The 26,235-nt window shown below is 46.1% G+C and overlaps 1 protein-coding gene across 1 annotated transcript; it reads left to right on the forward strand.

The window, feature by feature from the left end:
• The first annotated feature begins 112 nt into the window (after positions 1–112).
• On the forward strand, positions 113–26,235 carry Riok3 (RIO kinase 3). The gene is made up of 13 exons (XM_028876687.2): positions 113–345; positions 7,401–7,516; positions 8,201–8,346; positions 8,439–8,546; positions 8,731–8,840; positions 11,133–11,276; positions 14,611–14,738; positions 19,826–20,023; positions 20,529–20,688; positions 23,726–23,806; positions 23,896–23,985; positions 24,736–24,843; positions 25,930–26,235. The coding sequence occupies exons 1-13, from the start codon at positions 283–285 to the stop codon at positions 26,035–26,037; spliced, it is 1,560 nt and encodes a 519-aa protein (XP_028732520.1). The 5' UTR covers positions 113–282; the 3' UTR covers positions 26,038–26,235.

Below are 26,235 nucleotides of genomic sequence, written 5' to 3' on the forward strand. Positions count from 1 at the left end.
AACACCAACCCTTGCCAGCCGACCTTTGAACCCCCGCGGCCCACGGGGCAGAGGCCGGAAGTACGGCCTCCCGGGGACGCGCGGCCAATAAGAAGCGAGAGCCTCGATGTAGAGGGCGGAAGAGAAGCGGTGCAGTTCCGGAGGCGGCCGCGGCCGCCGCCATCTGTCACCTCGTCTCCGGCACCGGCAGCGGCTTGCCAGTGCCCTGGCCGTTCGTTTCCTCGGCGGAGCCCGCTCCTCGTCCTGCCATCTCTCCGTCCTCGCGCCCGCCTCCTTCGCCGGATGGATCTGGTCGGAGTGTCTTCACCTGAGCCGGGGCCCGCAGCAGCCTGGGGAGCCAGTAAGGTGAGCGGTGGTCGCGGCTGGCACTCCTGCCGCGCTCACGCGGGGTGCTGGTCTCGGAAGGCGGCGGAGGCGGCTCGGCAGGCCTGGGCCGGGACCCCGAGGGCCTCGCGCAGGCCGCCCGGGGGGCCGGGGGGTGACTGGGTCTGAGCCCTCTCCGTTCGTCGCCTGGACCGGAGCGGAACGCCCCGCACCGGCTCGTGCTCCCCAGCCTGCGCCAGCCCACCCCGAGAAGGCTTAGACAGAAAACTGCGTTAGGAAGGTGTTGCCTTCAGACGACTGCGGTTATCCCAGTGCGGTAACTTCTTGTTTTTAAAATGGTAAAGATAAAAGTTTAGGCGCGCCTGCCCGTTCCAGCGAATATTACTGAAGTAAGACTGTAAGATGGTTATGGATTTCCATGATCTGCCATAGGCGTGGCTTCCCCGTACCGCTCGGATGGCAAACTAAGATTCTTTTCTGTTCACGTCTGACTTTGAGCCTGCTCTTCTTCGTATTACATCGGTTAGGATGAAAAGATCCTGAGTATTCCATTGCCTAGGATGAAGAGACCGCAGACACTTGCTTCGTTTGGGGTTTGTGTTCCTCAACTGTAAGGTCCTGAAGGGGCTCCAGCCCTGTAAACCTCATAATAGTTATTAATTCACGTATTAGTCTTACTGGAGCCGCCTGAGTGCTGGCATTAAAGGCATGTGTCACCATCACCCGGCTCAACTGTTAAGTTTTTAAAAAGTTGATTTTATAAGTTTATAAACCTGTAGGAAGAGTCAAATATCTATTGGTAAATGTGGTTACATCTTCATATCATTTTACCCACTTGTGAGATGCTGATCTTGTCAACAAGGTCAAGACTAACAGACAGAAAAGGACAAAATTAGACAGAGACCATAAAAATACAAGCCAGATTCTTTCAATTTCCCCAGTTAAACACTCCCAGAGCTTGTAGGGAAAGTTCAATGGACACATTGAAATGTTTCACTTCCTAAATAAATAATAGTGGATAAATGATGCCCATCACCTTCTCATCTAAGTGTATATCATCGGAACTATGAAATCCCATTTTCATCATTTAGCAAAAAATATGTTCCTGGAGTATGTTGGTGGTTTGTTGGATAGACAGACTACCAAAAAACCAGGCCTGTGCCATCACTTAACCATTTCCTTTTCTAACCATGGAAAACCAAGTGAGTGAGTGCCTAAGGAGGAAGAGACTTGAGAATAGTATTGTTTTACTTTTTTGTTTATTTGTTTGTTTTTGTTTTTTCAAGACAGGGTTTCTCTGTGTAGCCTTGGCTGCCCTGGAACTTGCTCTGTAGACCAGGTTGGCCTCAAACTCCTACCTCTGTCTCCCAAGTTCTGGAATTAAAGGCATGGGCCACTGCCACCTGGCTTTGTTTTACATTTTAAAAAATCACTAATGTTTAGTTTAATAGAGGGTAGTTTGTTCTTATATTTATTTGTTGTGTGTTTTTGGATTGAATTATATGGGGAAAATCCATCCCACAGATACACAGCTATAGCAAATATAATTGGAGATGGACAGTGGGACACAGTACAGAGGAATAAAATGGAGTTAGCCTCTAACTCTAATAAAGTTGCACATTTATAGCCTACATTTGCTACCGTAGAAAATTTTGAAAAGCATGGATGTGCAAGCATACATTCAGTCAGCCAGTGGAATGATGGTGTCATCAGTTCTGATGTAGACCCTGGAGGACTATTGTGGTTAAGAGAATGAGAATTAGAAAGACAAAGCACATCTTAGTAGTGTTGAGAAAGTCTTGACCTCACAGTTCTTCTGGTAGGGCCTCAGTGACCGCTCTCCCAGGTACCAGTGACAGAACACCACACTGCTTCACAGCCCAAGAAGCAGGGGAGAGGCGCTGTCCAATGAGAGGCAGAAGTGAGGAAGTGTCCAGCTTTGAGAGGGGGTTGTAGAAATGAGTCCATGAGACTTCCATGGCAGCCACCAAGAGTCTGAGAAACATAAAACCAAGAGGAGCCTAAGGAGACCTGACAAGCCTAATGTGGTATCCTGGACGTCTGCTGTCATCCAGGGAAAAGCCCTGGGGGAACTAAGGAAGTGCCAGGTATTGTAGTGTGTGCCTGTAGTCCCAAGGCTAAGTGCAAGAAAATCAGGAGTTCAAAGCCAGCCTGGGCTGTCTCGTGAGATCCTGTCTCACAAAGTAAAAAGTCAACATTGGTTCACAGCTGTACCTGATGGTGCACACCTGTAATCCCAGCACTCTGGAAGCTGAGGCAGAAGGACCGAGGGGTGGGGTTCAGGACAGCCATATGTACTATATACTCTGTCTTCCAAAAAGTTCTGTTGTGACAAATGCGACCCACAGGGAGAACCCAGATCACTTTTCCCAGACACTTGACTCAAACGTGTGTCCTGGATTGTGTGGTTAGAAAGGGGTCCTCCTGTGGCTTGTGATTTTCTTGAATTCTATAAAATGGGCTGAGCAGCTAGGGAGAGTCGCATCATTAGCTGAAAGGAAAGGCTGAGTCCCTTCAGTCTGCAGCTGGCCAGAGACTAGTGAATGTGCCATGGTCAAGAACCTCGAAGAGCAGACTTCAAGGGTGGATCTTGACCAGATTAGAGGATGGAAAAGTCTCAGCGGGAAGGATTTAGGAAGCTGGCTATGGGGCTATCAGATGCATTGTTTGCTAGGTTTATGGAGCTGGAACCAACACACTGGTGAGAACAGTTTAAAAGGGGAGAGATTTCAGCTCATGGTTTCAGAGGATGCAGACCATGGCTGCCACGTTTCTGGGCCATAGCATGTCATGGAAGTCAGGGCTGTTGTTCTTGTGGTGGCCAGGTGACCAGGAAGGAGAGCAGAAAGAACCCTTATGGTCTAATTGTCTCTGGAAGGATTCTCACAGACACACTCAGAGGCGAGATTTGAATCTAGGCGTTTCTTAATCTGATTATATTGACAGTCACAACTGAGCACTCAGAAATGATTGTGTGCTGTTTCTCAGATGAGCTGTTGGCCAGATGTACTGTAATGTACTGTAGATGTCCTGATGATCAGAACTGTGAGAATGACTGATGAGGCAGGAGCCTGAGAGTTGCTGTTGCTTTAGGTTTATTGCTACTTTAAAATGTAAAACTTGTATTACTGTTGTGTGTATATGATGTGTGTGTTTGGAGCGGTGCACATGTGCCGTGATGTGCATGCGGTGTCAGAAGACAACTTTGTGGAGCTGATTCTGGGGACTGAACAACATAGGTTGTCTGGCAGTGCATAAGAGAAGCCTCCAGTACAGTTTCCAAGCCCCTTTCAGCAGGATAAGCCATTTGTAGAGCGTTCCCTTCCCCAAAGCTGGCCCTCACAGAGCCCAGGAGAATTTTGTGAAAGACTTTTACTAGCTACTTTTAAATATTTCAGTTTGATTTCAGACTGGGAATCTGACATTGTGACTTACCTAGCTAACCTGAGCAAATTGCCTCAGTGTGAGGTGGCCCAGTGTGAATGGTTGGCAGAGAGGGGAAGTGCAGAGTGAGGTTCCCAAGGACAAGGTCATTGTGAGTGGGCAGTTCCTGTGTGCTGTCTGGTACATCTGTGGTCTGTGTTTGGGGGAATAGAGAAATTGCCACTTAAGGTAACAAAATTACTGTCTGCCATCATTGCCTCTTCTGAGAAGTTTGTCAGCTAATAGTTTATATTAAATGTCTTTTAGACCCTGGTGGCAGGTGACAGTAGACCATGAACCTCAAAAATAGGCACACAAGGTGGAGGCAGGGACTCAAGATCAGTTTGAGATGCTGAAAGGCACAAGACCCTGCCACTTTGGACCACATTTGGTCATCTTTTCATTGTTTCCTGTGGCGTGTATCATTCAGTAAGTACTTGAACGTTTCTGTGTCTGAAGCTCTGTGCTGGGTCCTAAGGGTGAGAGTGCTCCACCCCTCAAGGGTCTCTCACTCTGTCCTGGCTGCTGATAAACTCTAGTGATGATTCTGCAACAAGGGAGCCTTCCTTTGTTTCCCTTTCTGAGCCTTTAAAATGTCGATGCTATCTCGGGTACTCTACCTACGCCTCAGGCCTTTAATCCCGGCACTTGAGAGCAGAGGCTGGTCTACATAGAGAGGTTCAGGATAGCCAGAGTTACAAAACAGAGACCTGAAGGGAAATGAGGGAATGATGCTCCCAGGCACTGTGGAGGAGAAGGGTTTACTGTAGATCTGAGGGAGAGAACAGGCAGAGGCATCCGGAAGGGTCCAGACTAAACCAGGCGTGAGAGGAGGTGGTGGGAGGGGAAGAGGAAGGGGCAGGAGAATGGAGAGGGCAGGCAGACCAAGAGACCAAGAGCACATGGCCCAGTGGCTGGGCTCCAGAGGACTCAGAAGCTGGGGAAGGAAAGCCCAGCTCCTGGGCTAAGAGGTTTAGGGGAGGGGCGGGTGAGAAGTGCTGGGAGGAGTCTGGTACCGAGTGGGACTTGCCAGGGAGACATGACTTCAGTAATCTTGATGTGTTTTATATTCCTAGTTAGCTAAGTGAGTTAGAATAGGGAATATTGAAATCTTATCTGTTGGCTGTGAACGTAGCAACTGCTAGAGTAATTGCCTGGAATGGTGAGATCTTGGATTCAGTCTCCCCCACTTGAAAAGAAAAGGGGCAGGAGGTGGCTCTACTACTTCCTGTTAGTCATTGTCTAGTTGTGGTGAGAGTCATGACTGGGACAACACAGTCATCTGCTTTTGGAGCCTGGACTTTGAAATGAGCAGACTAAGAATTTCTTTATTTTTATTTCACATGCATTGGTGTTTCGCCTGCATGTGTGTCTATATGAAGGTGTTGAATCCCCTGGGACTAGAGTTACAGACAGTTGTGAATTGGCATGTGGGTGCTCGGAGTTGAACCTGGGTCCTCTGGAACAGTAGTCAATGATCCTAACCCCTGAGCCATCTTTCCTGCCCCAGACCAAGCATTTCTAGATTAAGGAGCAGGAGGCCAGTGGAAGCCATGTTCTGCACATTACAGAGCACTCCGGTCAACCTTCAGGGAGTCTCTGTTCTCTCTTGGTGGGCCTTCCATGAGGATGGACCAGCTCCACAATGGCTGGTGTCAGTGTGTGCAAGGGGCCATGTGCATCCCTCTGTCTCAGGCTGAGTCCAGACAGAACTTGCTCTGGTTCCTTTGGGCATGAAATAGTTGTCATTGTTGCCCACCCCCAGGCTCCACCCGGGCAGCCTACCCAAGTCAGTCAGTTCTGACCCTCTCCCTAAACGTGGGTGTTCTTGCTCAGTTGTCTCAGAGATGACGTGTACTTTCGCCGCCTCCCCTTGGGTTGATAGTTTTGTGGCTGACAGAGATATCACTGTTAATTAATTCTGAGGTAGACATTCATTGAGGAATGAGTTCAGACTTCATGCTAAGGCAGTAAGAGCAACAAAAAGTTTAATTAAGGGAATATAACTAGTAAAATCTATAATTTGGTAAAACCACTGTATTTTGGAAAGTGGAATCAAGACAAGGAGTAGATGATGAGTTAGATGTCTTAGGAAAATATGAAATCAATCTAGAATCTGTGTTTCAAGAAAGCTGAGACAGTGGCGCCATTGAGAGAGGCCAGTGCTGAAGAAGAATCTCAAGGAATAATATTCTTTTGTGATCACACTTTGTCATTCCTGAGTCTCAGATCCTGAGGGTTAGAAATACATTTTTCTGTGGCTTGTTCTTGGTTTGTTTTGGCATACACGCAGGCATCTTAAGGAGGATTGACACTTTATAATGAGCCATGTCCTTATGTTTTGATTGGAATTAGGCATAACTTCTGAGTGGGATTTGAATTGTTGGTAAAAGTAATTTATTTTTCCTTTCTGAGATAGCCTTGCTTTGTAACTCAAGCTGGCTTCAGCCCCATAGCAGCCCTCTTCCTTCAGCCTCCTGGCACTAAAATTACAGGAGTGGACCATTATGGCTGATGATAGAGTCTGTCCCATAGGAACATCTACTAGGGAAGCCAAATCATAAGCAGAAAGGTGTCTGATGAGAAGAACTGCCTGCCTAAGCTGAGAACTCCTTGCCTGGTGCGCGGTGCTGTGTAATATAATTAACATATAATATAATGTAATATAATATAATATAATGTAATATAGCCTAGTACTTTTTCAACCTTGAGATCATGCCTGCCAAAAAGGTGGGTGTGTCTGCTTAAGTTTATGGGTGTCCTCAGTAGAATTTGAGTTGGGGACTGGCCGTATGGCTCAGTGGGTAAAGGCACCTGCCACCACCCTGACAATCCAATTTCAATCCAGTCCCTGGGACTCACACGGTAGGAGAGAATCTACTCCCACAAGTTGTCCTTTGACCTCACTTCATTGTGGTGCTTGGAACACAAGAGTAAATAAGTGAAGATGTAATTAAAAAAAAAAAAGATTTGTGCTGAGAGATGCTTCATTTTAAGATGATGTAGATGTAACCAACCGTCTTATTAAATAAGAAACACAGAACCAATGTAAAAGAGAAAGCCAAGAGGTCAGAGCTCAGAGCTAAAACCTTATCCTTCCTCCTACGGTGGTCCTACCTCTCCGAAAGAGAGCTGCTTCCTGTGTGTCTGTCTTTAGATAGTCTTTCTGTTCTGCCTCCTCATTGGTTGTAAACCCAAACACGTGACTGCCTCGTCACTGCCTGTAAGTACAGCCCACCAGGTCTTAAAGGCATATGTCTCCAATGCTGGCTGTATCCCTGAACACACAGAGACTTAACTAGCTCTGTCTACCAAGTGCTGGGATTAAAGGCATGTGCCGCTGCTGGCCGCCGCCGCGCCACCACCACCACCACCACCACCACCACCACCACCACCACCACCACCGCCACGCTCTTGCTATGGCTCTAATAGCTCTGACCCCCGGCAGCTTTATTTATTAACATACAATTAAAATCACATTTCAGTACAAATAAAATACCACCATAAGATGGATTTTGTAAATAGCTAATTACTCGTTTTGGTCATATTAACTAGTTTAATTCTCAAAAGATAACCTTGTTTTCAAGTTTGAATATCCTTATCATCAAGTTTCTTCTCTTTCGTTTAAATAGTGCCCATGGGCTACCCCTCCAAACACAGTGTCCTGCTCACTGACCGAGGTGATGAGTGAAGAGTTGGCCAAAGAGCTGCAGCTGGAAGAAGAGGCGGCCGCTTTCCCTGAAGTCGTGTAGGTGACCCTCGGCGTTTGTTTTACCCAAAGCTTTAAAGTCTGCCTGGGCACGGGCATTACAGATGAGTGAGAATGCATGCCGAGGGCAGTGCAGAAGGAATTTAACTCCTGAGCCTCGCTCGGCACAGGTGGAATAGCCCTACAACTCTGGACACTCAAAAAGTACTCAGACAATTTCAGGTTTTAGAGTGTTTCAGATTAGAATTTTCCAGATCAGCAATACTTAGCTGAGTCTATGTAAATCATTCCAAAATCTGAAAACTTCAAAATCATAAGTACTTTTGGTCCCAAGAAATTCAGGTAAAGAGGTTCTGAGTTTGTCTTGTCTTAGACAAAGCACTGATTCTATGGGTTTTGTTCCTGTTGTTGCAACAGTTGAACTACTGAGGTTTAGTTTTCTCTCTGCTATGGTTAGACCACAGATGAAAAGCCTTCTGGGTCTCAGTATGGATTTTCCATAGCCCTTAGGGGCTGGCTCTCCCATCTCTCTCACCTAGCTGGGGCTCTCGGAGAGTTGCCGTGGGTCTGAGGCCGGCTGAGTGACCAGGAGACGGTCAGTGGTTTGGTACAGTCTCACCCTTCCTCAGTGTGAGTTAGCAGTGCAAAGACACTTTCTACTCTTGTGATCAGTAGCTGTTTGCACAGCACATCGGTCAGCCTGTATCACCTTATTTTGAATAGTGTTGCTGAAGGACCATTCATTTCTGGAGAGAATGTGGACACTTCCAGTGACCTAATGCTGGCTCAGATGCTACAGATGGAATTTGACAGAGAATATGATGCACAGCTTCGGCGTGAAGAAAAGAAGTTCAATGGTGATAGCAAAGGTACGGTGACCTTATTGTGACCTTTCCATTGGATGGTAGGAAATGCCTGTACACACGACCAAATAAACAGTCAACTATTTTTACCTTTTAAGTTTCCATTTCATTTGAAAACTATCGAAAAGTACATCCTTTTGAAGACAGTGACAGCTCTGAAGATGAGGTTGACTGGCAGGACACTCGTGATGACCCCTACAGACCAGGTGCTATTTGTTTCTGGGGTATAATTGGGAAGGGTAGAGGAAGGTAATTGTGCCATTGAACTTGTTTAGATTTGAATCTCATTTGATAATTCACCCTGTTAGATTCAAGTGTTTCTCCAGTGCTGAATGCAAGACTTTACTCTTTGCTGTTTTTATATTCTTGGCTTTTCTTGATTGCCTTTAGCAAAGCCAATTCCTACTCCAAAAAAGGGCTTTATTGGAAAAGGAAAAGACATCACCACTAAGCATGATGAAGTGGTATGTGGGAGAAAGAACACAGCAAGAATGGAAAATGTAAGTTACAGAAAGAGTTCTTTCCCAACCAAGAGTTTAAATATATTTTAAAAACAGCATTCTAGTTCAGGTATGGTGGAGCACGCCTTTAACTCAGCACTTAGGAAGCAGAGATGTGTGGTCTACACAGTGACCCAGGGATACTTTCTTAAAACACAAAAGCAACCAAATTAACAGCCTTCTGGATAGAGTACAGTAAACATCTAAAAGTTTATTTTATCTGTTTTATATGGGTCTCACTCCATAGTTCGGGCTGGCCTCAGACTCTTGTTCCCCTGCACCTCTGTGCTGGTGTTCACCTCATCAGGCTGCAGAGATTCTCTAGAGAACGGCTTAACTCTGAAAAACTCCACCACTGAAATGATGGGGAGTACCTTAAGTGCAACCCTAGAGGACGCTTCAGACTTACTTGATTTACAAGATTCTGAGGTTTGGAAGGGAAGCTGAGCATATGCCTGTAATCTAGCACTTGGAAGAAAGAGGCAGAAGGATAAGGGATTAAAGGGTACCCTTGGCTACATAGTGATTTCAAGGCTAGCCATGGTTACATTAGACCTTGTCTTTAAAAAAGAAGGATAAACGAATTCTTAGTCCTTAGTACATTATTTTTTACAAAATAGCATTTCTGCAGACCGCAGCAATGGAGATGGGACAAGAACTAGAAGGAAGAAATGCGTATACTTTTTAGACGTCCTGCCTTTGTGGTACTGGTGCGCAGCTGCAGTGTCTTGTGCATGCTGAGCAAGCCACAGAGCTCCACTCCCAACCTGCACCATGCTTTTGGAACTACCTCTAAAATTAAAAATAAAATGCCATTTAAAAAATGATTTCTCAGGGGCTGGAGAGATGGCTCAGTGGTTAAGAGCACTTGTTCTTCCAGAGGTCCTGAGTTTGATTCCTGTACCCACATCAGGTGGCTCACAACTGCCTGTGAACTCCAGCTCCAGGAGCTCTGATGCCTCCAGCCTCTATGGGCATTCACATGTGTGTGTGCATGCCTACCCACACACAGTTAAGAATACACCTTAAAATGAAACTAAATGTCTTGGGAGTTGGAGACATAGCTCAGCAGCTAAGAGTACTCCTGCAGAAGACTGGGTTTGTTTCCCAGCATCCACATGGTAGCTCACAACCATCCTCAACTCTAGTTCTGGAGGATCTGATGTTCTTTTTGGCTTCCGTGGACTTGAGATGTGTGTGTAGTGCACATACATACATGCAGGCAAAACAAGCAAGCACATACAATTTTTTAAGTTGTTTTTAGCTTTTTATGTGTGTGTGTATGTGTAAGGGGAGGGGAGGGAGAGGGAGGAGAGAGAGAGAGAGAGAGAGAGAGAGAGAGAGAGAGAGAGAGAGAAGATAGATAGAGAGATTTAGGTACCTGTGGAGGCCAGCAGAGGGTGCCTGTTGACATGAGTGCTGGGAACTGACTCGGGTCCTCTGGAAGAACAGCAAAGTGTTCTTAACTGGGGAGCCGTTTTTTTTTCTGTCTCAAATAAATCTTTTTTTTTTTTTTAATTTAGAATTTTTATTTCTTTCCTTTTACATACCAACCCCTGTTCCACTTTCCTCCCCTTCTCCCGCTCCCCTAAATAAGTCTTTTTAAAAAGTATTCTCTTTCATAAATACTGTGGTCAGTAAGAAACGTGCAGACCTTAGTGCACAAATGTGTTTTCAGTAAATATCTTATTCAGTATGGTTGTGATGTGTCTTGTCTGGAAATGTCTGTGGCTCTGGAAGAGTGCTGTTGTGCAGAACTTTGGTGACAGCAGAGTGCCTATCTCTGTCTTCTGACATGGTGGCTGTATTTGCTGTTGAGTACTTGGTGCAACTAAGGAACTGAATTTTAATTAACTCAAATTTAAATATCCACATGGTAGCCACCTAAGTGGACTCCATAATTGTCATGGAGATGATTGGTATGGTCTGCTTTAGCAACTTAGTCTTTAGAAATAATTATGAAGTTATAGTTCTTTGGTAAGGCTCCATGGAGGCTTTATAATATAACATTGTTCTTTGGCGTCAGAACAAGGTACAAAGCAAATGCCGGGTCATTCACTTTGGATGCGGTAAGGGGTGTTTCTCTGTGTAGCGTATGCCTTCCTTTGGGCTGCAGTTTCTTTGGGGTGCTCCTCTGTGTCAGGGAGCCGTGTCCCTCCCTTGCGGTGCCTGTGGCTGCTGTGTGTGCAGGAGGTCGTCTGTTGAGTAGGAACTCTCAAGACTGACTTCCCACTGTGGTTCCCACACCATTCCCTAGGAAAACGTTAACTGCTGGCTTTTCTTCTTTGTCAGTTTGCACCCGGCTTTCAGGTAGGAGATGGAATTGGAATGGATTTAAAGCTGTCCAACCACGTTTTCAATGCTTTAAAACAACATGCCTACTCAGAAGAGCGCCGAAGTGCCCGGCTCCATGAGAAGAAGGAGCATTCTACCGCGGTAAGCATTCTGCACCTCCCTCGCTTTGGTGGAAGAATTCATGTTAGAAACTAATGTTTGAGGGGAAAAGAACAAAACAGAACTTCATGATTTAATTCCCCCCGCCTCTGAAATTAGCTTTTCAAGTCAGTGCTACTCAAGTGACTTTGTTTTTTGGCATTTTCTTACTGTAATAGGTAATGGGTCATTTACAGCCCGCGGTATGGAGTTTTCCGTCTCTAGCAGCGGCGCTGCCGGGGACTTGGCGCACAGGGTGAAACCGCTCTTCGTGTATGACCCTCACCTGAACGCAGTGCCCACCCAGAACAGCCACAGCTCAGGCTCCCGTAGTGACGGCATCCGTAGTTGGCTCACCTTCTGTTGCACCCCAGAAGTCAGATGTGATGGCCCAGGTGGTGTGGCTTCGGGCTTGCCTGTTAGGCACACACTGGCCATCTGTCACCAGAGGCTTCAGTGGAGGCAGTAATGTTGAGCCTTCAAGCCTGACATCACTTACCAGGACCCGTAAGGAACCTAAGTAGCTCAGCAGAAACAGTTGGTGGCCCTTGGCTTCACGTGCTTCAACAAGTTTTAGAGTGTGCCCAGAACCTGTATGAGGTTAACCCTGCTAGTGTTTTAGTAAAGTTGGCAAACAGTTCAGACCTGCCAGGGACTAGTCTGGTCAAGGAGTTCAAATTGAACTGAGGTGGCTCATGCCTATAATCCCAGAACTTTGGAGTATGGATTGCCATGAGTTTGAGGCTATCCTGGGCTTCACAGTGATTTCCTGGCTAGACTAGGCTAGTGAGACCTTGTGTTTAGAAAAAAGAAAAAAGCACATTTATATTGTTCTCTGGGCTAATGCAGTTGAAGAAATGTTTGAAAATTGGTAATGAAAGTATAATGTGTAAGCTGAGTGAAACTTTATTAAAAAATTTTAGTAATACTCCCCTACTCCCTCCCCTTGAACTCAGAGATCTGCCTGCTTCTGCCTCCCAAGTGCTGAGACTAAAGGTGTGTGCTGCTAAGCTCTGCTATTTTTTAGTAATAACCTTACTGCTTCAGAATGCCATGTCTATATAGAAGTTCACCGAGATGGTAGGGAATTTGTGGTTGAGCAAATGGTTTTTCCCTAAAAGGTTATGTTTAGTGATAGTAATTTAGAGTATACACTTTATATTTAGTTGAATGTTTCAGATATTTAAAGATCTATTTTATTTTATGTGTGTGGGTGTTTTGTCTGCATGTGGTTGTTTGTGGGTGCCTGGTACCCTTGGATCCCCTGGGACTGGAGTTACAGACAGTTGTGAATTGACATGTGGGTGCTGGGAGTTTGACTCAGGTTCTCTAGAAGAGCAGCCAGTACTCTTAACTCCTGAGGCATCTCTTCAGCTCAAATGTTGCACATTGTTTAAAAAAGCTTTTGCCTGTTACACTGACATTTGCAACTACTTGGACTTAATAAAATCTCTAATGTTTTCCATCAATGAAGACTATATCTATTTTGGAAATAGCAAAATTACTAGACTCTTTAAAACCCTAACCTTTATATTAATGAAGAAATGTGTACTATTTTAATAAGTGAATTTACTAAACCCTTAAAAAAGCTCTAAGAGGGCTGGAGATGGCTCAGTGTAATGAAAGAACATACATTGTTCTTGCAGAGGCTTGGAGTTCAATTCCCAGCACCCACATTAGGCAGCTTCACAACTGCTTATACCTCCAGCTCCAGGGGATGCCTCAGGCAATGCACATATACACATAAATTAATAATAGTTATATATTATAGTTATTATAATAGTTTCGAGAGAGCTGTTTAAACTTAGTTGGTAAAAGAAGATTTTGATTAAACCTGTGTTTGGGTTTTGATGTGTTTTAACTACCAGTTTGTTTTTTAAGGACAGAATGTGGAAGTTATAGTCAAAGAGCCCCCCTTCAAGGCTCAGGAGGTAGGGAACCACATAGGCTACACAGGCAGGGTGTCACAAGTTTGATACTGGATTAGGACTGGAAGGGAGAAGTTGTCTCATAGCCTCAAAATACTCTGGAGGTGTTATATGAGTTCTACCTTCATAAAAGATAGAAAAGGGACTTGGGTCCTCAGTAGATGGTACCCAGCTAGATAGAGAAGATACTGCAGGGGAACCAAGGAAGGTCAAGGGTTAGGGAAGGGGAGGGACTTTGTGTATGTATTAAATCTAGAGGCCTACCAACTGTACACACTGCCTGGCATCCCAGTTGTACCACATAGCCCCTGTGTTCACTGCCCTGATCCATGCTTGCTCTAATCTTGGCTTATGTCTAAACCGCAATCCTGGCAGTAGTGTGGGGCTGGGGAGGAGCACATTGATGCTCTAGAAGGAGAGGCAGATACTGTGACCTCTGCACTCCTCTACTCCCTTCTCATGGTCTGTCTCTGGAGGGGAGCTGCGATGATGCCTCCCATTCAGTTTTCTCCTCTGGGGCTAATTGTTTGTCTGAGATAAAATTAGGGGTTACCAGAGGTCAGGGGGATCGTTCCAATGGGCAGGAGTGTGTCTTGTGGCCTCCGAATTTGATATAAAACATTACTGGAGCCATGGTGCCACCCAGAACCCATCACTGTCTCTGTACCTTGTCTACTTTAGTGTCCTACCTGGGAGGAGGGAGAAGAGTGGATGGGGATAAATGGATGGTGCAGGACTCGAGGTTTGGTTTTCCTTGAAGAGACTCCTATCCAGACCCATGTCATCGTCCACAAAGTGGAGAGACAGAGCTAGGAAGCCAGGAGTTTTGTGAGAAGGAAGGTGAAGCCCTTGCTCAGAACAGATGTCCTTTGGGGAAACTAGTTCTCCTGATGCATCAGAACCTCCTGCTCTGCATATTGAGGCTTATGGTGAACTGGAGGAGAAGGGGCTGATTTTCCTGGAGATCAGTGTGGAGGCACAACAGAGGAGCGTTCATCTCCAAATACTTCCAGAGCAGTACGGGTGGGCCTGGCCAGGGAATGGACGGGCCTGAGTCATTTACACACAGTCTCTGCCTTGTGCCCTCTGAAAAACTCCAGGCTCTACCGTCTTGGGCTTTGTCCTTCATTGGCTCCGAACCTTTGAAAATGGGTCACCGTGGTGCTGCTGTCAGCACTTAGCATCCCTTGGCCATTCCTCAAGAAGCTCTGACCCCTGAGGTTGTCTGCCACAGAAACCGTGACTCTGTGGTCCAGACTTGCAGCCTCATGACACTGGAGCTGACATCCAGGGCCCTGAGGAAAGAACTGTATTGTGATCAGGCTCTTCTAAGAGCCCGATTTCCTGTACCCTTTGAAAAGAGAATCTTATGATGATCATTTTCACTTACAGTACTTTATCTCTTACAGGAAAAAGCAGTTGATCCTAAGACACGCTTACTTATGTATAAAATGGTCAACTCTGGAATGCTGGAGACAGTCACTGGCTGTATTAGTACAGGAAAAGAATCTGTTGTCTTTCATGCCTATGGAGGGAGGTAAATGAACAAACACCTTTCTCCTCAGGACTGATGGGTTATATATAATCAGACTTAAGCTGCATAGCAAATGGAGTCATTATTGTAGAAGTGTAGACATTATTTTTATTTATTTGTTTTGTACTTAAAAGAATTCACATGCCTGTTGGTCAAGTCTTTGCCTTTAGTTTTCTTAACTATCTACCTTTTCACACACACCCTTAACACACAGACATCATAGTGAATCGGATTGTTAAGTTCTAAAAATGAAGAGAGTAGAAAGCAGGGTTGGGTCTGGGGATGTAGCTCAGTGTTAGAGCTCATGCTTAGCAGATGCAAGGCCCTGGATTCAATCCCCAGCACCAAAAAGGAAGGAGGTATGGGAAGGGGTTTGCAGTTTTAACCTCTGATCTGGAACAAGTTAGATGAAAACCTCACTTGGAAACTGCTCCTCACTTCATGGGATTTTTGTGTGGCTCAATGAGACCTTATTTCATAATTCCTGATATTAATCTTAGCAAACATTTATTTCTTCCTTTCCAACTTTGAGTTCAAACTTTCAGAGTTTTGTATGCATTTGTTTACTTAGCTTATGCAGTGATCTTTTCCCAGTTAACATACCTTTGACTTTTAGGTATTAGTAGACAGTCTATATTTCTAGACCGCACTGTACCTTTTAAAGTCTTATTTTTATTGATGTGTAATAGACCAGGAGGCGTTGGCTTCCCTGGAGCTGGAGTTAAAGGTGGTTGTGAGCTGTCTGACAGGAGAGCTAGGAACCAAATCCCAGTCCTCTGAACGGGGAGCACAGCCAGTGCCCTTGGCCTCAGAGCTGCCTCCCCATCCCCAGACCATGCTGCTGTAAATGACATTATGGGGCTGTATAGAGAGATCCTTGAACTTAGGTGTGTCTTACAGCTATACCCTCCAGCTAAATTCCTAATGAAATTGATGTGGAAACACTGTATGCCTTGTTTTTCCTTTTTGTTAAACAGTTAGTGGAAGGCTTCACTGAATGGAGAGCTGGGTTTGCTCCCTTGGAAATCCTGAGCCGGCTGGTGTATCAAGCAGTGTTTGTTGGGATTTCATGGTTTTTTCTTTCTTTTTTTTTTTTAGTATATGAAAATTTTAATCAAAAGTTAAACAGTGTATTTTCTTGGGGATGGAGAGTCGGCTGGGAGGGTGAAGTGGTTTCTGTGCAAATATGAGGACTGGGGTTCCCTGTGCTCCTGGGTGGGGGGGGGGGGGAGACGGGAGACTCCCTGGGAGCCTGGCTTACACAGAGGCAGCGAGACCACCCCAAGGCACAAGACAAGGCCCAACATCCAGGGTTGTCTGCTGACCCTCACTCACATCAACATGCACATAAAAGAGAAAGTACAGACTTTCTTGTTTGTCACCACAGCAGTCAGATCCTCCGTGACAGGAGGAGGTCGCTGCAGCAAGAACAGTTACAACCAGTAAAAGATAATTGTATGACAAAGCATGCAGCTGTGTAAGACCACTGTAGGGTAGGAAGAGACAGAGGGCAAGATCATTGCCAGACACATGCAGGGAAGGCATCATGATGAGGTTAGCTTTCAGCCCGCATTTTAAAAGTAAGCAAAAAACCCAGTGTTGACAGCCAAAAGATGGTTGAAAGGTACATAGCACGTCATTACAGCTGCTTGTCTGTGTAGATGTTTCTGCATGTGTATTAGTCAGGCTCTTTAAAGGAACAGAAATGATAGAATTATACACATGTGGATATATTTTAAAGGGAGATGACTAGAGAGGCTCACAAGCTGTGGTCTGTTAGTCCAACTATGGCTGTTCCCTGATGGAAAGGCAAAGGACCTGGTAGTTGTTCAATACAGGAGACTGGATATCTCAGCTGTCCCAGTCTGCCTCTGGAATCCCTGGGAGTTCCTAGAGAGCAGCTGGTCTTCAGTCTGCCTTGGATTCCTGAGAAACTAGGCTGTAACACAGTGAAGGGATTCCTCCCCAGCAGGGTGCATGAACTTGCCAGGGAGAGTGAGGGCAAGAAGGCCTTCCTTGTTCTTACGAGGGCTGCCACCAGGAGGTGTGATTCAGATTCGGGGTGGATCTTTCCACCTGAAATGATCTGATCAAGAAAATCCCTCATAGCATGCCAACTGCTTGGGGTTCAGTTGGTTATAAATATAGTGAAGTTGACAACCAAGACTAGTCATCACTGTGTGTCTTCAGCTCCAGAAATACAGCACTGTGACAGTACTGCCCCAGGAAAGGTGGGGAGGGGAAGGGAGTCTGCCTCAGGCTTGTAGTAGAGGCTTCAGCTCTGTCTCTAATCTCATTACATAATTTCAATGTTGTACTAATCAACAAATGTATACTTTTACCTGACAGTAAACGTTAGAGATACAGGGAATAGCGTGGTATAAACACAGTAGATGTGGTTAAGAAAGACCTTAAGCTGGGCAAAGGAAGCCAGACAGAATACACATAGGTAGTCCCAGCTTCTTAGGAGTTTAGAATCCACTTGAGCAACAGCAAGACCCTATTCTAGAGAGAGAAGGAGCTGGGCATATTGGTTCATACCATAATGTCAGATAGGATATCAAGCTCATCCTTAGCTACACAGTAAGTGTGGGGCAAGCCTGGGCTATTTATCTGAGTCCCTGTCTCAGAAAATAAAGACGAGAAAATTAGCAGGTACATGGAGTGTTTTCCAGGAGAATGATGAGATGAATTGTTTAAATTGAACTCCTTGTATGTCTGTGATTTTATTTTATAGGGTTCTGTTTACTATGGGTAAACAGTCCAGTGACAGGAAGCTCATCTCGAGTTCAGCCTGTTGTGTCTAATAACTTATTCAGGGTATTGGGGACATTTCTGTGTACAGCCTCTATTCTCTTCCTGAGAACTGCCTCATCCACTTGCCAATACTTGAGCAGCTTCCATGGGCTGGATCCTAGGTTCTAGGTCCTGAAGTCCCTGCTCTAACAACCTGCATTCAAGGTTAGCATACGTAGACACATCAGACGTGCTGTACAGAGTTTAAATGGCATCGTCATGGTTTTGATGAGTAGAACAGGGGGGTCTGATGAAATGACTTGAAGAACATATCCAGTAGAAGTGGCAGATGAGGTTGAACTGTGTTGCAGACTAGAGAGAGGAGGCCAGGAAGCAGCGGGAGCTGGGACAGGAAGGACTGAACCTGGAAGGAAGAGGTCTGCACAGTGGGACTCAAAGACGATGTGGGCTATAGGAGAATGAATGACAGTTGAAAAAGTCTGAACTGTGGATATAGTTCAGTACTTATAGCATGGCGAGTTCTAGGTTCAATACCTACCTAGTACCAGGGAAAAGTCTGTATAGCAGCTTAAATAAACCACTGTGTTGATTTAGTCTCAGTGGTAGTGAAGTAAAGAATAGGAATCTAGGCAGGCAGTGGTGGTACACACTTGTAGTTCCAGTACTCAGAGGCAGGTGGATCTCTGAGTTCGAGGTCAGCCTGGTCTACAGAGTAATTTCCAGGACAGCCAGGGCTACACAGAGAGGCCCTGTCAAACAACAACAACAACAACAAAGACTAGGAGTCTGTGTTTGGAAAGTACAATCACAGTCTCCTGTTGGAGAGGATGTGGGGTGCTCTTAGCCAGCATAGCACACATTGATACAATTTCCTGAGGTGAGACCCTAGGGGAAAGTAGATGTGGGAAGCTGCCATCAAGTTTTGTTCTGGGGACAGTAGGAGAGAAGGAACAGGAGGAAAGGAGGGAGGGGAAACTGGTTGGAGTGTAAAATAAATGAAAAATACGTTAATTAAATAAAATAAAGTTTTGTTCTGGGCATGGAAAGTTGAAGACACCTGCTAGACATCAAAGCAAGTGTGGGTTGAATAAAGGGGCCTGACGTTCCTGAGAGAGAGTGCTCTCCATAGAGGACATGGCACAGGAAGAGAAGGCGCCATCGAGCTTGCTAAAGGACTCTGACCTCTTGAGGCTGAGTGGAGAAGTAGGCATTAGAGTGTACCACAGAAAGAGGTTGCTGGTTTAATTCTGATTCTGTCCCTGGAAGCAGCTCAGCGTGCCTGCAGGATTTAGAAGTAAATACTGCTCCAGTTTCATCCACCGCCTTCCTTCCCAGTTATCACTGGAGTCAGCTCCTGAGTCAGCCCCAGCCTCTGCCTCCCTCTGCCTCCCTCTGCCTCCTGCACTCTGGTGTCACTTGAGGAAGTGTGTCATTGCCATGCTCACAGGCCTTCATGATTCCTGCTGGCTTTGGAGAAATGTCCAAGCTCTGCAGTCTGCCTCTCGTGTCCTGTCATCTCCACCTTTATGTCCTCTCTCTAGCCAAGGTTGAAGTGCACTGTTTCAGGTTCCTCAGACGGCTCCTGGGTCTTCTGTCAGTACTGCTCAAATCTGCTGCTTTCCAGGGCCGCTTACCTCACACAGCCTCGGTTGCTCTCCTAGGGCCACTCAGATGCTGCTCCTCTACTCGCCCACCCCTCTTCGCATACTCACAGGGCAGGCCCCTCTTACCCACCCTTACACATCTGCCAAGAAAGAAGGAATTTTTTTTTTTTTTATTTATATCGAGACAGGGTTCCTCTGTGTAGCTTTGCACCTTTCCTGGAACTCACTTTGGAGACCAGGCTGGGAATTATTATTTTTTTTTACAAGGCTACTCTGTTGATTTTGTTGAGTTTTGCCCCCAAATCCAAGGTCATAGTAGTTTAAGAAGTATGTTTTCCCATTATTTGTCAAGCTTGGTTCTATAGTGATGAAATATGCAGAACATTATACTGTAGATTGATGAAAGGTATCTGACAGTTCATTTGGAAGTATGTTTTATTAAAAAGAAACAAACCCAGCTAGGAGCAACAGTGTCTATCTGTAGTTCCAGATCCTGGACAAGCTGAGACAGGAGGATCACTTGGGTCTAGGAAATTGAGGCAATTCCAGGAAACATAGCAGGATCCCCTAAAACCTAATGTTTTATTAAGATATAAAACTTGAAGGTTTAAAAACAACAACAAAATCGGATGACCCTTTGAAACAGAGTCGGTCTACTTGAGTGGAATGGAGCCTGAGACGGTCTTCCTGTGAGCTGGTGACTTACTGACTTTGTTCTTCTCCCTTCAGCCTGGAGGAGGACAAGGAAGATGGTAGAGCTGTACCAACCGAATGTGCCATCAAGGTATTTAAAACAACCCTGAATGAGTTTAAGAACCGTGACAAATACATTAAAGATGATTTCAGGTTTAAGGACCGCTTCAGTAAACTAAATCCACGTAAGATCATCCGCATGTGGGCAGAGAAAGAAATGCACAATCTTACAAGGTAAAGAAACAGTGTGCTGCAGGTGACCTTGGGAATTGCCCTTTGTACCAGGACTGCTAGCCAGGCCAAGGCCCATGCTGTCTTCTAGCTGGTTTATAGAAGTAACAGAAGACGTTGACTTTCTAGTGCTTCCAAGGCTTTTTGTCACAAAACATGTCCCTGCTTTGAACCTGAAGTCATCCTTTGTGAATGAAAAGCCATTTCCTTCTTCGTTAACACTCAAGGGAAATAAGGCATCGTTTGCCCAGACATCCTGTCATATATAGGACAGCTCTCTGTTGAACAGTCTTTCTGAAGAATCACAGAGCGTGCAGGGCGCCGGCCACACCTGTGCCAACCTTAACTCGGTGCCAAGTTCCCTCCCAGCGGGGCTGTGTCTTCCTGGTTTTGTATTCCCACATCTCCCGTGTAGAGCATAGTACCAGCTCAACACAGGCGTTTGTGGAATTAATGGCATGTTTTCTCCTTCTGACCTTTATATTCCTAATCATGTCTTTCTATACAGAATGCAGAAGGCTGGAATTCCTTGTCCAACAGTTGTACTGCTTAAGAAGCACATTTTAGTAATGTCTTTCATTGGCCATGATCAAGTTCCAGCCCCTAAATTGAAAGAAGTAAAGCTTAGTAGTGAAGAGATGAAGGACGCCTACCATCAGACTCTGCATGTAAGTTGTGCCGTATGGTTCCTGTGCACTGACTCGTCTGTACGTTTCTTCTCCCCGGGTTCGAGGGTACCTGTAGTGCCGCTGCTTGGGAGGCCCAGGCACTTGAGCCAGCTCTTCAGGTCAACCTGGGAACATAGCACAAGAGCCTAGCTTAGGAATGATGGCAAGTTTTCAAAAATCATGGGCCTGGAGAGATGGCTGCTCTTCCAGGGGTCCTGAGTTCAGTTCCCAGCAACCACATGGTGGCTCACAACCATCTGTAATGAGATCTGGTGCCCCCTTCTGGCCCGCAGGCATACATGCAGGCGGAACACTGTACACATAATAAATAAATCTTTTTTTGTTTTTTTGAGATAGGGTTTCTCTGTGTAACTTTAACTTTGGAGCCTGTTCTGGAACTCACTCTGTAGCCCAGGCTGGCCTCGAACTCACAGAAATTCTCCTGCCTCTGCCTCCTGAGTGCTGGGATTAAAGGTGTGCGCACCACCACCTGGCGAAATAAATAAATGTTTTAAAAAATCATGGAATCATACATTTTGAAGGTAGCATAAGAAGGATAAACAGAATCTTGTGAAGGATTGTTGACATTGAAGTTGTCTTTTAGACAGGCATGTTGGTGCACACCTGTGTACTTGAGAAGGCAGAGGAGGATAGCTACAAGTTCGAGGCGGCCAGCTTGTCTACATAATAAGTTTCAGTCAAGTAGCCTATCTGTTAGGACGCTGTCTGCAGGGGGAGGCACTAGAGAGATGGTCAGTGACGAAGAGCACTTGCTGCTCTTGCAGTGAACAAGGGTCGGCCCCCTGCTCCCCTGTTAGCTGATCCACAACCCCTGTGGCTCTACTCTCGAGGGTCTGATGCAGGTACAATGTAAGCGGGAACTCACACACACACACCGTGAACGTAGATAGTCTTTAAAATTAACCTGCCTGTGATCCTACAGCGTGGGCAGCTAAGGCTAAAGGACTGCAAGTCGGAGGCCAGCTTGAATTCCTTAGTGAGACCCTATCTCAACACAGTTGTTTTCATGTCCATTTGTGTGCTGAATCGTTTGAGAAAACTTTAAGATATTCATGGAGCAAGAGCAAACTTCATTCTCGGTATGAAACAGTTTTTCACAGAACTTCTTCAGTCAAGTTCAGCAGATGGAATCCCTCTGTCTGACTCCTTAAAAATTAGGGTTCTTTAGCAGTATGGAAAGGGTCGGGCATACCTTTAATCCCAGTACTTACTTAGGAGGTAGAGGCAGGCGAATCTGAATTCAAGGACAGCCTGGGCTATGCAGAGAAACCTTGTCTTGAAAAACCAAAAAAAAAGAAAAAGAAAGGAAGGGCCTAGAGCCACTGTTGGGAAGTCCGAGGGAAGCCGATTGGCATCACTGCAGCAAAGTGACGGGGAAGCTGAAGATGGTGGGCGGCAGTGGCAGGTCCGGGTGCTGAGTTGGAGAGCCCGTGTCGGGAATCTTGACAGTGACGTGTGTTTGCAGACAACGACTGAATTAACGCTGAAGCCTCCCGTTTAAGAAAATGTCCCCAGTGCCGTCGTGATTTCTTCTGCAGTGTCTTCAGTGAACACTGGGGAAACGTAGGTGTGTGTCACACACTGTCTACATGGAGCCTTTGTGTCATACAGCAGCTGATGTCAATATAAAAATACTACCCAACAGTTTGTTAGGGTATGATCAGAGGGGCCTGAGCTTAAGTGGTGCACGTATCCTCAGCCTTGGTTCCCTCACAGTGCTGGTCGCCGATGCAAATGGAACTTGGGGCAGGAAGTAGACTCGGAGCCAGATTACTTCTGTGCAAGCCCAAGACTGAGTTTGCACCTCCAGTATCCCCGTAAAAAGCCCAGTATTATGGTGCGTGCCTTAATCCCAGCCCTGAGGAGAAAACGGGATTCCAGGGCCTTGCTGGCCAGCTGGTCCAGCTACATCCACGAGCTCCAGGTTTATAGTGAGAGACTTTGTCTCAGGAACTAGGGTGGAGCCACAGGGGAAGACACCTGACTTGGACCTCTGGCTTCCACATGCATGCACATGTACACCCCACATGCACACATTCATGAATACAAGATGCAATTTCAGAGGTTAAACACCTTCCACTGCCAAGAGAAGAACAGGAAGAAAGGAAACCGTGTTCAGAATGCTTTGAGGAAGAGATGAAGTGATGGACTTTGGTTATACAGTTCTGTTAGGGACAGCAAACACACATTTCAAGGGTGAAGTTAGGGTTATCATTGATGATGATATGACGCTGCTTAGTTTAAAAGGCTGGAGACCACGCATCCTACACACTAGGAATCCCAGCACTTGGGAATCTAAGGAAGTTCATGAGTTCAGGGCCATCCCAGGCTGCATACCAAGGCACCGGCTCACAAACAAGAACACCTCTTCTACCATCACAGGCAGGAAATACTGTTCCCCTGGAACTGTGTCTGCTCCATGGAGGTCTTAGTGGGACACTGTCCTTTGACAGAGGAAGTGGTTAGACAACAGGTGCCATCGGAGTCTGAGCCTGGGCCTGACTGCGGTCACAGCAAGGAAGCAGAATGGCGCACACGAACTCTCCCTCATTCTCCTAAACTCCGCTGACACAACAGCAGAGGTGCCGCAGTCTTAGATCGTGTAGGAGGGGAGGAGGGTGGGCTCATCTGTGGAGTGTGTGCGCGTCTTAGATCCTGTAGGAGGGGAGGAGGGCGGGCTCATCTGTGGAGTGTGTGCGCGTCTGGGCTCAGTCATCGGTGCGACCAAAACAAGAGACAAATAAGGAAGGAAGGAAGGTGGTGGTGTTTTGTTTTCTGAGACAGGGTTTCTCTGTGTAGCTCTGGCTCTCCTGGAACTGTAGCCCGGCTGGCCTTGAACTCACAGAGATCCACTGCCTATGCCTCCTGAGTGCTGGGTTTAAAGACATCACTACTGCCCATGAAATAGGTTTTCAACTTGTTTTTTGGGAAGTACTTGTTGACACATTCATCTTCATTAGTCATTTAATTCATTGAATAAGGTCTATTAGAATTATGCTTTCATTTCTCTTCTCAGTTGATGCAGCAATTATATAATGAGTGTAACCTTGTGCATGCTGATCTCAGCGAGTATAACATGTTGTGGCATGCTGGAAAGGTAAGAGGCACACTCCAGTTAATGTTCAGATCACATTTCCTGGTGTAGATTACTGAGTGTTACATCAGTCTGTGCTTTATGTTAACTAGGTCTGGTTGATTGACGTCAGTCAGTCTGTAGAACCAACCCATCCTCACGGCCTGGAGTTCTTATTCCGTGACTGTAGGAATGTTTCACAGGTAAGTGTGCCAAGCAATGCCTTTTAAAGGATGTCACAGGTTCAAATATTTTTTCTCACTCCTAAGAGATCATATTTGCAGAAATTGAAGGAAAAGATACCGGCTGCCTTTAGTAGAAGGAGATAAAGGAGGGTCTTTCAGAATTCACTTATTCATGGACTCTGGAGTCCATGACTCATGTGGCCTCCATTTCTAAGAGATTAAGTTTTTGGTTTGGCTCCTGCTGTTTAAGGAGTGAGTGGACTTAATGTATGCCTAATGCATAAACCAAAGCTGAAGGTGGTTAAGCCTGCATGCTTCCTCCCAGTACTGCTAGAAGGATGGCCTCCTCGCTGCTCACTGGGACAGTGTCTGCCCACTGCCACTGTCACTCCAAGGGAGAGTGAACTCACTCCTGGAGCACAGAGAAAGGACTTGCTAGCAACAGATCCAAGTGATAAATAACTTTGTACTGTGGGTAATGTGTAGGCCTGCTTAAAAATAGTAATTCATGGGATTTAGTGACTGCATTGCATCTGTCCACACAAAGCAGTGCCAAAGCCACTGTATACAGGGCACCACGTTTATACTGAAGAAGAGGTAGCAGGCCGTGGAAGTTACTGAAAACAGACAATGTCGTGTAGACCTGGGCCAGTTAACCTTGAGAGGGAAACCTCAGTGGCTGCAGAATCTGAAGGAGTGGAGTGCAGCTTGTGCGTGCGGGCGGGGTGTGAGAGCCTGGCTGATGTCTGACTGTGTGTGTCGCTGCAGTTTTTCCAGAAAGGAGGAGTAAAGGAAGCCCTTAATGAGCGGGAACTCTTCAATGCTGTTTCTGGCTTGAACATCTCAGCAGACAACGAAGCTGATTTCTTAGCTGAGGTGAGTGCCTGGCGCACAGCTTTGCTGCTGCTAGAGAGCTGCCCAGAGGAGCTCAGGGCCTGCCTGACGCTCCTCCAGTCCACGGGCCTTCCTTCTCTCTACATGGTTCTTTTCAGGCGTGAAACTGAACACGCACACACCCCCCAAACACATCTTCACAGAGTTCATCACAGTTTGGCTAAAGTGGGTAACAGCAGGCGGGGTGTGGCACACGTCTTTAATCCCAACACTCAGGAGGCAGAGGCAGAAAGATCTCTATGAGTTCCAGGGCAGCATGGAGTACTCAGTGTGTTCCATGCCAGGGGTCTAAAAAGAAAAGATGGGCAACAGCACATTCCTACTTACTCTTATTCTCCTATTTGAAGAATGAGGAAGGTGACTGGGGAATAATACCCTGCGTGATATAAAAAGAGTAATTTATTGACTGCCTTCCCTTAGCAGAACATAGAAAGCTAGAAGTGGCCACATGCAGACAATGCCTTCCTTGTAGTGCCAGAGCCACAGGAACGGAGGCAGAAAGCCTGGTCTATGTAGAGAGCTCCAGGCCAGCCAGTTAGGGATCCATAGCAAGATGATGGCTTTAAAAATTTACATATATAACGTGTGTGTGTGTGTGTTGTGTGTGTGTGTGTGTGTGTGTGTGTGTGTGTGTGTGTTAAACAGTAGCTCATTATTCCCAGCATTTTCACCACAAAGCAGAGAGTGGTTAGAGTCTGTTCTGGAATTCCTCTGTGTGACTTGAGTTTGGCCACGCTCTGGGGGAACCTAAGGCCAGAAAGGAAGAGGCAGAAAGCTGGTAGTTCAGTCAGCTGGTGTTGAAGCTTTATAGAGCGCATGGCAAAACCCATCAGAGTTTACTTCCTGGCTTCATAAGTGTACTCAGTACTAACCCTGGTAATATAATCCAGGGAAAAGCAAACGGGTATATTTGCACACGTATCACACACATGCACAGGGGTGGAGAGAAGAAGGAGGGTAGAGAGAGGTTCTAATTCTAACCAGCATCATTAGAGGTGGCCGAGAGGCAGATAGGTACATACTCAGAGTCCAGACTGGACAGGTGGGTTCAATGTATCGGTTCTGCAGATAGAAGCTTTGGAGAAAATGAATGAAGATCACGTTCAGAAGAACGGGAGGAAAGCAGCCTCGTTTCTGAAAGATGATGGAGGTCCGCCTGTGCTGTCTGCAGAATAGCGCCAGTACCACTGCCCTCTGCCAACAGCAGCGATCGCCAGCTGCCGACAGCCAGCGAGTGTGGCTGACTTACACACCAAAGCAGGAGTGGACAGTGCTGCTCCTGTGCGTCCCACTTGTTACCCACGTGCCAGACGTGTGGAATTTTTAACTCGGCATTGAAAGAATAAAATGTCACTACCTCTCATCTCACGAAAA

Source organism: Peromyscus leucopus, chromosome 19 (genome assembly GCF_004664715.2).
Source record: "Peromyscus leucopus breed LL Stock chromosome 19, UCI_PerLeu_2.1, whole genome shotgun sequence".
NCBI classification, from domain to species: domain Eukaryota; kingdom Metazoa; phylum Chordata; class Mammalia; order Rodentia; family Cricetidae; genus Peromyscus; species Peromyscus leucopus.